This window comes from Lissotriton vulgaris, chromosome 1_1, assembly GCF_964263255.1.
Source record: "Lissotriton vulgaris chromosome 1_1, aLisVul1.2, whole genome shotgun sequence".
Classification (NCBI taxonomy): domain Eukaryota; kingdom Metazoa; phylum Chordata; class Amphibia; order Caudata; family Salamandridae; genus Lissotriton; species Lissotriton vulgaris.
Window position 1 is genome coordinate 1,164,310,975 of NC_141685.1, and position 14,321 is coordinate 1,164,325,295.

The following is a 14,321-nucleotide window of genomic DNA, read 5'->3' on the forward strand; positions in this document are numbered from 1 at the left end:
TTGCGGAAATGGGTTTCTTCAAAAGGCGAAGTAAAATCCATTATTTCTAGGCTATTTAATCCGGGGGATCCTGGTAATATTCTAACTGTTACATCACACAATGATCGCCTAGAACCGGAGGCAAACATTCCAGCAAACATCCCAGAGGCTCCATTAGTTGCTGGTATGGGCGCTGAGGACCTGTACGGACAGGGCAGCTTACAAAACGGGTCTATTGAGGGGGGGTCAAGGCTTTTTCTAAATGACAACAGCCACAGAGACAGTACAAGCTATGGAGTCTACATCTTCCACTTCTACAATCCTTCCTACACTGTCTCCCACCCCCACTATACCCCGGTCAGTATCTCCCTCATTATTGCCTGTAAAGGAAACAGGAAGTGTGAGCAACATTAAGCATACCCAGCACGCTGGTAGGGACTGCGAGGATGAGGAACCTTCACTTTCCAGTATTATGCAGGCACCCGCCATTCAGAGAGCGGAAGCACAAGACTTATCAGCAGGCCAAGGTTGACAGTATTGAGATCAAGCAAGCTCTGTCAGAAGTGAACGTCAAGGTCTCTCAGCTATCTTCTGAGGTTTCCGACCTTCAACAATGGGTGGCAGCCGCAGAGGAGGTTAATACTCATACTGTGAATCTGGTTAAATCACAAGACTCCCAAATGTCTATTATGCAATTTAAGATTGAAGATCTTGAAAACCTGTGGGGTCAGAATCTGAGGATCTTTGGAATTCCGGAAGGCCGGGAAGTGTCTGACCCACGGGCATTCATCGTAAATCTTTCACAGAAGGCTTTCCCTGATCTAGAAGACTGAGATCTAGACACACAGGTTCAGCGAGCGCATAGAGTGCCTTTATTTCTCTCACAAAGCAGCCAAGCCAAACCAAATTTTGCAAGGCCTATACTTGTGTTTTTGGGCAATTTCCTGCTTCGTCAAGCAATTTACTTTAAGGCACGTCCTTGGGCTCCTGTCAAAGTGTATTCGTCTATCTTTGTGCGCTCAGACTTGTGTAAATCGACGATGGACAAGCGATGGCAGCTTCGTCAACTTATGGACCCCTTTAAAGCTGTGTGCATGCAGGTTTTTTTTACAGGAGCCACCTCGCCTAAAAATCATTAAGGATGGTCGAACACATTTTTTTTTCAATGAACAGGAGGCTAAAAAGGCACTTTTTAAGTGGCAGCCTACTTCTAAAGATTGACTTGATGGTTAATGGTGGTTAAAGTACTCGACAAAAAGTTCCAAATTATGTTTTGCCTTTTACAGTACTGCTAAATTGTGTTTTTTTTGTTTTTTGGGATCTTTTTCTCAATCTTTTGTTACTTCATGTCCATTTGGGGGTGGTGTGGCTGGGATGCGGTGGGCTCACGAGGGTTCTTGGGGGTGGGGGTAAGGGTAGCGTCCTCTGTATGCGGTCACTCCAGGACAGCAAGGAAGGGGGTGATTCCTTTTCTTAGATACAGGGTAGGGGGTTGGAAGGGTGTGGGGTAATTGCTGCATGGCCAACTTTGGTCACTTTTCTGGGCTACTAGATGGGGGTTGCCAGGAAGGGAGGGGGATAAATAGCCAAGGCTCAGTAAAAAAGGCACAGATGAGCACAGGATTATGGAACTTTTGTTTTTGCGGGATGGAGATTGGTCTGAATTTACACATTTTACACGAAGCCGTGTGTTAAATTTATGTGATGAAATGTATCTGGGCTCAATCAGGCCAGTAAAAGACGATTGGTAGCAGAAGAATTTAAGGTATTTAAACCTCAAATAGTCGGGCTTGCTGAAACACATCTGGCCTTTAAGGATAGAACCCTCTTAAAACAACTTGGTTATGATTTACTTGTATGCACCTCACAGTCAGTGTCTATTCGAGGGGTGGCCTTACTGAAGTCTAAACAATGCACAGTATCAGTGTTACATACTATGGCCACCTCTAAGGGAAGATGGGCAACTGCCCAACTTTTGATTTTTGGCAGTAAGGTGACGATATGTATTGTTTATGGTCCGAATATAGACTGCCCTGAGGTCATTTCCTTTTTGTGTTCTGATCTGTTGGAATGGGCAGGGGAACTTATAGTTATGGGAGATTTTAATTGTACCATACATAAAAAAAAATGACACTACAAATACTGTAACACGAAACCGAATGGTTCAGACGAGGGTAGTTATACATGATCTACTTCATATACATCAATTGGAGGATGTCTGGAGAAAATTATTTCCCACAATACCAGGCTATACCTTTTCTCAAATCCGCATAAACAGCACTCCAGAATCGATATGATTTTTACCAATAAAGCCATGCTAGAAAATTCTTCCATGGAGGTCTGTCCGAAAGTCACATTGGACCATAACCCTATTATGCTGAGAGTACATTTTCAAGTTTGGGGGGAGGGAAGGTGCCAACAAAGGAATTTTCATTTCCAAGGCACCTTCTCAGAAACCCTGACTATGTAAATTACATGCAAGTAACGCTGAGGGAATACTTTGAGAATAATCTACATGCTGCATCTTAAGCAATCGTTTGGGATTGTCTGAAGGCATATGTGACAGGGGCAACACTACCATATATAATCAAACAGAACCGTCAAATGCAAGCTTGGAAGAAAATGAGCACAGGCAGTATTTAGAATTGGAGCAGTTACATGCCTGAGCGATTGCCTTGAAGGACACTGGCGAATCATTGATTTATTCTCAGCTTATCAAAGTAAGAGCGAAGCTCAGGAGAAGACTGAGGGACAGAGTAGCTAACAGCTTTCATAAGTTTAAAACTAGACAATATGAATATGAAGAACGGTGGGACGGGTCTTGGCCTATCAGTTAGCAGATCAGAGGGTTAAGTCGCATATTAAGAAAATTAAAGGAGCAGATGGTCTAGTCAATACCAAATCCCAAGATATAATAGAACAATTTAGGTTATTCTATGCTGAGCTTTATAGTGACTCAGCCAGTTTTAATCAGCAAATAGCTATGGATTATATACTAGAAAGCGCCGTGCCTGTTTTGGATCAACTTAAATCCGACCAATTGGACAGAAATGTTGATCTAATAGGAATAAACACAGCAATCAGTGCATTACCTTCAGGCAAAGTGGTAGGCGAATATATAATTTCTCTTGAGTTTTATAAAACTTTCAAGGATATATTGGTCCTGGTTCTTCTTGAGCTGGTTAATGAAATATTGCAAGGTGGGGATGCACCCTCCTCTTGGAACATAACTAACATTATTGTTTTTCCTAAAAAGGAGAAACCTGTGGAGGATAGGAGCTCATACTGACCAATATCGTTAACCAATGCGGACACTAAAATATTTAAAAAAATTATCGCCTCTCGTCTAGCTCCTATAAGTCATCTTTTGGTATCCGAACAACAACATGGTTTTGTCCCGGGTCAGGACACAGATGCTCACATAAACACAGCTATTGCTGTATTCGATGTTGTTGGCCACTTAAATCAGCAGATTGGGATGCTGATGTTGGACGCAGAGAAAGCCTTCGACTGAGTGGCTGGGGGGTCTTTATGGTACACAATGTCATCTCTAGGTCTCCGTTAGAGGTTTATCTCGGCAGTTCAGAAACTATATTATAAACCAACTGCTGCTATCAGTCTTAATGGTCTTTCTTCTTTTGGTATCCAGAGGGGTACGCAGCAGGGTTGCCCGCTATCCCCACTATTATTTGCTCTTTACATTGAACCTTTTATTAGGCATATGCTTCATAATGTTCTCATTTCTCCAGTGTCCCTCAATGGTATGGTTTTAAAAGTTACTGCGTAAGCAAACAATATCGCTATATACACACTATGAGACCAGTAGAAACTATAGCCGTGATAACTCAAGAGGCTCAGCACCTCATTTTTTTTTCAGGCTATAAACTAAACCTAAACAAGACACAGTCAATTTTAAATTTTCAGCTCGAAACAGCCCCACCCTCTCTAGGAATCACCAGAACTGCTACATATCTTGGAATCTGCCTTAGTTGTCATACTGATGATGTTATTGCTTTAAATTATGAGTCACTGCTCAAAAAAGTTGTTGCAAATATGCGTAATTGGCATAAGTTACCACTTAGTATTATTGGGTGGTGTAATGCAGTAAAAATGAATATCCTTCTGAAGTTTCTTTACCTGTTTCGTACTATTCCACTGAGGGTTCCCCTGTCATTCTTTAAGCGGCAAGGGAGTGCTGTAGGCAGTTTTAAATGGGGTTATTGCAGGGGAAGGAGAGCTCTTAGGCATATTAAGTTAACATACGAACAAGGTGGTTTTAAACCCCCAGACTTTAAAGCTTACTTTTGGGCAGCTTTTGTAAATCGGATTCAGAGTCTAGTCAAGGGACCTGGTTCGGGTAGGATTTGGCTTGCGTATCAGCTGGCCTGTGGCTCAAACATGGGGTTTTTACTGTACAATATGGCTGACCCGAATTATTATAAAAGGGTTTGATTCAAGATCATCAGACATGTAGCCCGGATTTGGCAAGATATATGTAAAGCCTATGCACTACCCGAATAGCACAAATATACTACTCTTTGGGGAAACCCGAGATTGTCTGAAATACTTTTTGATTCTGTGGGGAGAGGGTGGCAACGTTGCGGCATAACTCAGCTTGGGCAGCTGTATGATGAGCAATGCTTTAGATTGTTTGCATCACTTAAAGAGAATTTAAGGTAGCACATAATTCGTTTTTAAAATTCTTACAAGTCATGGAATATTTTATTCAAGGAGTGGGCTTATCAGCCCTATCCAGCTCAACTGAGGTATTATGTGCGATTTTTCAGACTTCAGGCCGGGGCTGCATAGGGAAAGTCTACCAGACATTTCTAGCGGCCGCTAATGATGATGGCATAGAGATCACAGCTAAATTAAACCAGATTTTTGAAAAACCGAGATTACAAACGAGGAAATGCACAAATCATTGTCTATAATAAACACTTCAGTTACCTTGGTTAACCTGAAGCTACAACAACATCGGATTATATTTATGTTGTACTATACCCCAGAGGTTGTCTCTAAGTGGGCCACGTCTTAAGCTTCTTTAAAGTCACGCTGCCCAAAGTGCCATGCATATGCCACTGATCTCCAACATATGTTTGTTACATGTTACAGAAATTCTATTGGGGTAGAAGCCTATCCGTGTAATCTAACGAAATTTCTAGTTTCGATTATTATATTTTGTGCTCGGTTATGCATAGCTAAGGCATGGATTCAAATACTGAGTCCAAAAATCACAGAATTTTAGGTATTACTGAGGGGGGTTTATGAAATGGAATTGGCCTTAGCAAAAGCTAGGGGTCCACGCTCAAGGGTAAAATTTGAAAGGGTGTGGTCGAGCCTGCAGTGGGACTAGTAGATGCATTGTCTACAATATGTCATTCTATGCTATTGTTTGCAATCATTTGAACTTTTCTAATATTGTCAATGCCATTTTTTTTCTTCTCTCTCTCTCTTTGCTCTTTTTTGTGCTTTGAAGATGGATATTTGTGTTGTTATTTTGTGCCATTTATGTTTATGGTATATAACTGATGGCTAATAAAAAATAAAAAATAAACATACTGGCTATGCTTGTGGACAACACCACAGCTTTCTTATTACTGTAACTCCCTGAAGGAGGTTCTGATGATTAGTAGCACCAAAAGTCTACACTGGTTTAAACATGTTGCAAGTTGGTATACATAACTTGGTATGTCGGAATTATGGGAACGCCTAGAGAGGGCAACTAGAGGAGACCTATTAAGACTCAAGACTAGGTATTGGGAGAGCGCTATGTCACCAGATCAGCAAGTGGTCAATTAAGATCATAGTTTTTATGCGCGAAGTCATGCCCTAGTTATGAACCTTTTCTGGACCAAATTACAACACCTCTTGCCCAAAGTCTTTATGTTAGATTTAGGTACTGCAACCTCTTATTAAAGTTCCCTAGCAATCAGGCTGTTTGACTATCACTAGAACTATGCCTTGCCTGTTCTATAACACAAGAGACAGAAGAACATATACTCTTTTTCTGTACTAAATATCAAACGATCCGCAGGGGGTGGATATGATCTATCTGCTGAAAAATTGGAGTACAGCAACATCAGGCTGCCTATAGAATTCTGAAAACAGATACTACAGGACCAATAGTTTTTGCAGTCAGTCGTTGTTTATTCTCCTTTTGGATCAATCGACATAAGTTTTTATCCTAGACTCTGCTGACTGCTATTATCAGAATACATTTTTGTGATAATGAAATGTTGGTTATCAGGACAAAGGAACTAGGTATTGTATACAAGATTTTTACTCCAAAGCCTCCCAAGTGGTGTGCCTCCTAATTGCATGGCAGTCCACAGGATGGGTGCTTGTTTTAATGGTTGTAACGTTTTATCTCTGTTTTCTTTACCATACATTTTAGATGTAACCCAAGAATGTTATCTTGTTTTAAGTGTTTTAACTGTAAAATCTTGAATGTATTTGTATACTTTGATGGTTTTTAAGTAAACAACCGAATAAAGTTATTCAAGGAGAAATGAGAATGAGTAATGCATTAGGGTGTCCAATTTTACATGCTGTTCATACTTATATAGTATGTTTAGGTATTACACATGTCACAATCTATTTGAATTTCAATTTTCAAGACTATTTTCTTTTATTTGTATTTTGTTTTTTTAACATAACAGAGGAATAAAATACATCTAAAAGAAAATGAGTCATGTGTGACTGGTGTACAACAGGCTATCACTACTGTTCTAAAAAAAGAGTGACATTTTATAATTTGCATTATAAACACTTCTATTGCATTCAAATAATACTGGTTAATGTATTGAAATGCAAAATTACATCCTACACATGCATGGGAGGTGGCCATGTAGAATTGTTTTTAAGGTTAAGGAAAATCATCACCAGATTGACTTCCAGTGCACAAATGCAAGCATGATGGTACTCTTGTAAAGTTTTTTCTAAAATACATTCAGTGGTCGATGTGCATACGATGTTCATGATTTAAAAATATTTTAAGACGGATGTCCAACAATCGTGGCAGGAGAAGAGAGGATGGCACACAGACTTGAGGGGGCTCACATTTATAAACAGCAGAGTGAACAGGAGTAGGAGGAGTTGAAAAACAAAGCAAAGGAGATAACGCAGTCCTTTGTGCAAAGCAAAGTCTTAAGTTACAGTGGAATAATACATTCATAAACAAAAAATAAAAAAAATAATCCAATCAAAACACCACGAGACTGTAATGCTCTTTGGGTGGCACTACACACAAATATGGAATAAAGCTACTGAATAAGAACAAGGGAAGGGAGACAAGTAAGTAACTGAATCTTGAGCAAAGAGTGGACAGAGAGCCCACTACAATGGGTACAATAGGTCTGTTTGCCAATATACATCTGTAGCAGTCTTTAGATGAGACCTACAACTAGACAAACAGGTCATCTTCTATCTTGAGAACTTTTTGAATACACAGTTACATTATTTGCAATCTCCTCTAGGAAAGACTAATGCTCATTTAGTCTTAATTTCGATGCACTAGCATTGCTCACTTGTTATGTAGCCATTTAAATAGCAGTGTGTGAAAGCAAGGAACTGGGGCACACTGGTACTCACCCGACGACACAATGCAAATTGCCATTAAAAGTACATGTTCTTCTTCATGGAGAGCCAATTTCTTGAGGCCAATCTGGAATTTTACAAGCGGTTCCAGCAGCTCTAGGTTGTGGCCAGCTAGTAAAGAAAGGCAACAATTATTTCAAAAAGGTAGTTTCGACTATCAATTACAAATCATCTCTCTCTATATATATATTCACTGAAAAAACATAACGGTTAACGTATGTTTTAGTAAGGTTAAACTGTCAGTACAAACATACAGTTTTAAATTAACATAACCACTGAAATTCACCAGTTATAGTGGAAAAGTAAATAGTTTAAAGTAAGATATAATTACAATTCCAAGCTTTAGTTTTTCAGTGAATTCCATGTGAAGTAAGATGTCCATTGCCATGTGTGGGGTGGGGTTGGGTGCAGGGCCTAGCCTGTGTCTAGGCTCTGCATTCAATCTCCCAACCACCCATCGCGCACAGCCAACAGCTGTGCACCAGTTGGGAGCATGACCTGGCAGCACCCAACTCCTGCGGGTGTGCATGTCTGACTATTTCATGTAGCAATATAAAGGATGTAATTTTAAGTAAGGAAGACCTACTGACTGTCGTGGAACACCAAATTATAAAAAACAGGCCTATTGGCTTTATCAAGGGGTCAGCACATCAACAAATATAAAGCATAAATATTGTTTTTGTCAAGAAGTCATCAACAATTATAATCAATTGAATATTTAATACATTTACAGATTGCAATCTATACTACTATATTAAAGGAATAACTTTCAGCCTTTGAGGCGGGTAAACTCGGGAACCACAGCGCCAATCCACACACTCGATACACCGTTGGAATCGTCAGGGTGTGTAGATGGTTATAGGCTATATACATTTAAAAAAAAAACGTTATTTAAAAAAATTACAGTAAAAAAAACAGTAGTCCGTCCGAATTAGTGCTCACATCAGTAGCGCCGGGAGGAGCGGCGTCCAGGAGCGCGAGGAGTGGCGGACATGGCGCGGGGAGGAGCGGTGACGTGAGGACCAGTGGACAGGCCAGCGGCGGTGCGAGCAGCGGACAGGCTGGGGGAGCGGCGGCTGAGGTAAGGGAGCGGCGGACATGGCGCGGGGGAGGAGCGGTGACGTGAGGAGCAGTGGGCAGGCCAGCGGCGGTGCGAGCAGCGGTCAGGCGGGAGGAGCGGCGGCTGAGGTAAGGGGACCCATGTCGGGGCAGGCGGGGGTCGGGGCAGGCGGGGGACGGGCCGGGCGGGGGCCCGTGCTCCCGGACAAGGTCGGGACGGGCTGCTAGTGTTTAATAAAAGTGGTTGTCATAATTCATTTTTTTAGTAAAGCTTTATTAAAAGGAAATGTCAACATGTCTGAGTCTTCTGGCAACATTTTTCAGGCCACAAAGTGTAGCCATTGAACCCACCACAAGAGGTCCCTGCATTCCAGCTGAAGAACATATAGCTTCAGCTCAGAGTTATTTAAAACATATTAGAACATTGGAATTTTGAGCACTCCATTGTAGATAATGGAGTGCTCCAGGCTTCAACATTCTGATGTTTGTTCACAGCTGCTAAAGCTTGTGGGGATTTCAACCCCTGGGGCTCTGTCATTCTTTTGTAAAGCCTGAAGGGATTTCAACCCCTCGGGCTCCGTGAGGCCTTTGTTTTACAAATTAGAACATTCTGTCCTCTAGGGGTGGAATGTTGTAATAGCCTTAGAGCCCTAAGTAGCAGGCTCTACTTCGCCGAATGCTGGGGCGGGCCTTTCATAGGCAGTAGAGTCCGCTACAAAGGGTTCTAAGGCTATATTGTAAGTTCTCCTGGGGTCATGGATTCAGTTACCCAGGAGACTAACTGCATTTTTGTTATGTTGCTGAGGGATACTGCACTACCCAAATCACCCCTTACCATTAACAAAATGGTTGGTGGAGCCTCTGCCCCTTCTATGGGCACCAACAAGAAGAAAATATATCATTTTAAATAGCACTAGGGCTTTATGGGGCGCTCACTGCACAAGCAGTGATTAATAATTTAACGACTCCTGCCACTCATTTATTATTCTTTTCTTTCTTTTATGGGTGCCCCAGTGCCTAAATGGGGCTCTCACAACATGCCAAATGTAGACGGGAGCCCAAAGACTTCTGCAGACTTTCCAGTCAACAATAATACTGGGTGCTGGCAGGCGCCAGCATTTTTTTTTTTTTTTTTTACAGTGGATGCCCTGGTACAGCCGGGATTTGTAAGGGAGCCCCAGGGCCACCACAATGCCTGTCAGCTTCCCACCCAGCACCCAGAGTGTGTGCTAGTAGGAGCCGGCCTCTTAGTGTTTTTGTGGGCGCCCAACACCTATCACCTTTAAATAAACTGGAGGCTTTGGGGGTGCACAGAGTCTCCATAGCCCCTATTGGCTTCGCTGGTGGAAGTCAGACAGTTTTACTTCAAAGTAGGTGCCCAGGTACCCACCAGGGTATCCTATCTTTAAATAGTTGTGGACCGAGAGGGGAGCCCTAGGGGCACCACAGGCCGTGCCAGCTTCCCTGACGTGAGGAGGACACATTTTTTCGGAGGGGTGCCCTGGTGCATCCACATGTCCATATATGCTGGGGGGCTACAGGGGAAGCCCCATATTTTATCTCTGCTCTTGCACTGGGAGAAAAGTGTTAGCTCTCACCGAGTAGGAGCCATATTTGAGCCCTGGGGCATTGTCCCCAAGGCCACTGTATGGCTGGGGTAGGCCACTGCATATCTTCCCTAAAACATGATTTGGCACTAAGGGTAGGGATCTCTGGAGATGCAATTCAGCTTGGGAAAGTGGGGTCACATACCCCTCTCACTAAAAAAACATTTGGCCCCAGGAGATGGGGTCTCTGTGCCATAAATTGGCTCAGGAAGGGAGATGCTCACCACCCAAAACAAAGACATTTTGGCCTCCAGGGGATGGGGTCACCAGGCCCTACGCCTCTCTCCTATATAAATATGCTTTGCCAACCTCCCAGGGCCCTGGCTCACCCTAGATGGCTTTAAAGAACTTTTACAGGGTATCCTTCGCTAAGTTGCAGTAAAAAAAAAAATTTTTTAAAAAAATTACCCCGGGGGTAGGATGGTAGACTGCCCCCCCCCCCCCCGCCCGAAAGGCCTTACCCTGCCTCCCTCCCTGTGTTTTTCTTTTTACATGTTTTAATGACAGGTGATTGAGTCTCCAGGTCCTAAAATGACTGCTGTCACATCTTTGGTGATGTGGTGGCAGCCAATAAGATCTAATCTTGAGATCTCTCTGCTATGTAGACTCTATTCCGTGAAATGTACAATTTTTATTTAACGTTAATTTCTCACAAACTACAGAATGGATTTACACCAAATGAAAGAAAACACTATTTGGACTAAAATCTTGCTTTCTGCCAAATGACGTTTAGCAGTTTTTGCGACCAAGACCACGGACGTGGTCGAAACACGTCTTTTTGCCTGGTAAATAAAATACCGATAAATTGCTCAGCGGGCTCGCGGAGTTTTTTTCTTCGATTATCTTCACTTTTGGAACATATATATATATACTTATTGGGAACATTTCGAGGCGATTCGTCAAACGATGTCAAAGATATAGGCAGGTCAAAAATGCTTTTTCTATAAAAGCTCGGTCCTAACTATAACAACCTACTGGGGACTGCCTTGTAGGAGATATATACATATAATATATAAATCAAACACTCAATTTTTTTCGTAATCACGAACGACAGAGAAACGGACACTTGCTTTTCTTCTAGAAGCAGGTATTAATTTTTTTAATGTTCTTGTGAACTGCCATGTGCTATATGCAGACGCGTTTCGGTGAGCACAGTCGCCTTGCTCACTGGAACTTGAGTGTTAATATAGATATATGCAAAAACCTCAGTTTCCCTCGCGTTGCCGTCTCACATTCAGCCACTAACAGGAACCAGGCACGGACCAAAGTGTGTGTATATATATATATATATATATATATTCACTGAAAAAACCATAGGTTATAGTGGATATATAGTTAGGAATTTGCATTTACAAAACCTTGAAAATTCAATGAAAAAACCATTGCTTTTAGGCCATATATAGTTAGGGATTTGCATTTACAAAACCTTATTTTACTCGCATAAAACCATTGAAATTCCATATATAGTTAGATGCGCTAACTATATATCGCGCACCCGCAATCCACTGCTGATGATGTCACATATTACATCATTCATGACATGGTCAGTGACATCACTGATGACATCACTGATGACAACTCAAATGACATCACTGATGACATCTCAAATGACATCACTGATGACATCACTGATGACAACTCAAATGACATCACTGATGACAACATCCAGTGACTGTATGTTTCTGTAAAGTTAAAATATGTCTTACATATTGAAGAATGAGTGGATGTATAAGTGTCTGGATGAAGGATTTAGTAGGTGCATGACTGATTGTATGAGGGAGTGATTAAATGTGTCTCACTGAGTGCATGGGTTAGTGATTAAACTGTATTAATTTGTGCATCATTATATCTGTTGTTCTGTAAACTGCTGCATGTGTTGATCAGTAGCTATATGAGTAACTATATGGGTTATTGATTGGTTGCCAAAGTATTTGTGTGGGAAACTGAGTGTGTGTGTATGGGTGGCTGGGAGGTGTGTGACTCTGTGCATAGATGTGTGAGCAGTTGATTCACTAGGTGTATGAGTTCAAGAGTGCATGTGGAAACAGCTATATGGGCGGTTGACTGTGTGCATGAGTGTATTGGTGAGTGAATGGATATCTCAGTGCTACATGTCAAAGTAAGTACATATGTAAAACACAGTACATGTGAGAGTTAACATATATAAATAACTGTGCATAAGAGCCAGTGAATGTGTGAGTGGCTGTATGGATCATTGTGAACATGTATCAAGGATTGTATAAGAGAGTAAATATGTGTTAGAATATGTTTCAATAAGTAAGGTGTGTATAACTGTATAGTTGAGGAATTGGAGGTGTGTTTGATTCTTTGCATGACTGTCTAGGTGTATGAGTAACTCCATGGATGAGTGACAGTCTGTGAGTGTCTGTTTTCACTGAGTGTATCTAAGGATATATCAGAGTCTGTAGAGGTTCATCGTATTAACACATGAATGATGTCATCTGTGATGTTGTCAGTGATGTCATTTGAGTTGTCATCAGTGATGTCATCAGTGATGTCATTTGAGATGTCATCAGTGATGTCATTTGAGTTGTCATCAGTGATGTCATCAGTGATGTCATTTGAGATGTCATCAGTGATGTCATTTGAGTTGTCATCAGTGATGTCATCAGTGATGTCACTGACCATGTCATGAATGATGTAATATGTGACATCATCAGCAGTGGATTGCGGGTGCGCGATATATAGTTAGCGCATCTAACTATATATGGAATTTCAATGGTTTTATGCGAGTAAAATAAGGTTTTGTAAATGCAAATCCCTAACTATATATGGCCTAAAACCAATGGTTTTTTCATTGAATTTTCAAGGTTTTGTAAATGCAAATTCCTAACTATATATCCACTATAACCTATGGTTTTTTCAGTGAATTTCAATGGTTTTTTAATAGCAAATATGAAAAGCTTTAAAATGTCAAGTACGTGATAGATAAAAACATTTTCGTATTTATGCACGCTGATGTGCTTTGAACGCTGCACCCCCCCCCCTCCCCTCTTTTCTCTTAGTAGTACTCTCTCTTTGCAGATAGTGAACGGTAGTTAACGCAGACCTTTACCCCCGTTGTAATCCGTCGTGCCTGCTTGTCTCTCCATTTGATTGATTGTTATCCAAGCATTTACTGTTTTAGAATTGGTTCTCTTTGGATCATTCTCTATTTACAAACAAGCACAAAGTCGCAATACTCTGTTTAGTCTTTGCAGATAGTGAAAAATCAAGTAAAAAAATAAAAGTAATCGAGCAAAATCAGTAGGCCACTAATTGGATCTCTTTCTGACCTCGCTAAAATAGAAATATTAGGAACAACCCTTCATGAGAAATCGAAAATAGTGAGATGAACTGAGCTCCACACCATGAGGGCTGCAAGACAGCTCGACTCCGTCACCCACCCCGCCCAAAATAACGACAAACCCTATGCAAATATTAAAAATATAGACAACACACCAGCAAAGAAACAGGGTAAAACATTTTATTAAATAACTATTTACATAACTATTTTATACTTTTTATTGCCCGATCCGGCTAGCTCAATCGATCGAGCATGAAACTCATGCACTCTGATAGCAAGCGTTGCTACTGATGCTATGCAGACCAAAACTGGTTTTCAGTTTGTACATTTTTCTAGATTTTTCCATCCAAGGTTGGTTGACTTTGTAGAACGATGGCTTCAGATTTTCAACATACGGTGTGGTGGCGCGGACTGGGAGGGGGCGCTTCGCTCCTGCCCCCTCCCCAAGTAAGATTTTCATACGTGAAAGTACGTTAATGGTTTTGGTCCCTGAGTTGCTTCAATGTCACTGCCATTCTCAAATGGCATAAGTTCTGGATGTTGGGTGCCATAGTTCAGAGTTCTGAGCAGTGCTTGTAACACTGTCTGAAGCTTATTTCCACCTACTGCAGCTTCACTATTCTCAAAGTAAGTGAGTGTCGTTTGTGGACCTGACTGCATTTGAAAACAATGTGATATGTTACCTTCCTAAACAGCTTGACGGAGGCCCCTGAGGGGCGGTGTGATGGCCATGGACTCGGAGAAGACGCTTGGCTCCGACACCCTCCCCA

General features: G+C 41.5%; 1 protein-coding gene across 2 annotated transcripts in view; it reads right to left on the minus strand.

Annotated features, from left to right (window-relative positions):
- The window catches only part of VDR (vitamin D receptor), a 1,262,566-nt gene that overhangs the window by 152,866 nt on the left and 1,095,379 nt on the right, over positions 1–14,321 (minus strand). The window contains exons 8-9 of one of the 2 annotated variants that reach the window (XR_015309792.1): positions 7,028–7,689; positions 3,620–5,691 (exon numbers count right to left, since the gene is read on the minus strand). Coding sequence is in view for 1 of the 2 variants with exons in the window: in XM_086964248.1 (XP_086820374.1) it covers positions 7,573–7,689 (117 nt within the window). In the remaining variant the exon portion in view is untranslated. Of the gene's footprint in view, positions 1–3,619; positions 5,692–7,027; positions 7,690–14,321 lie in introns of those variants that run through there. The other variant, XM_086964248.1, reaches the window with a different exon arrangement.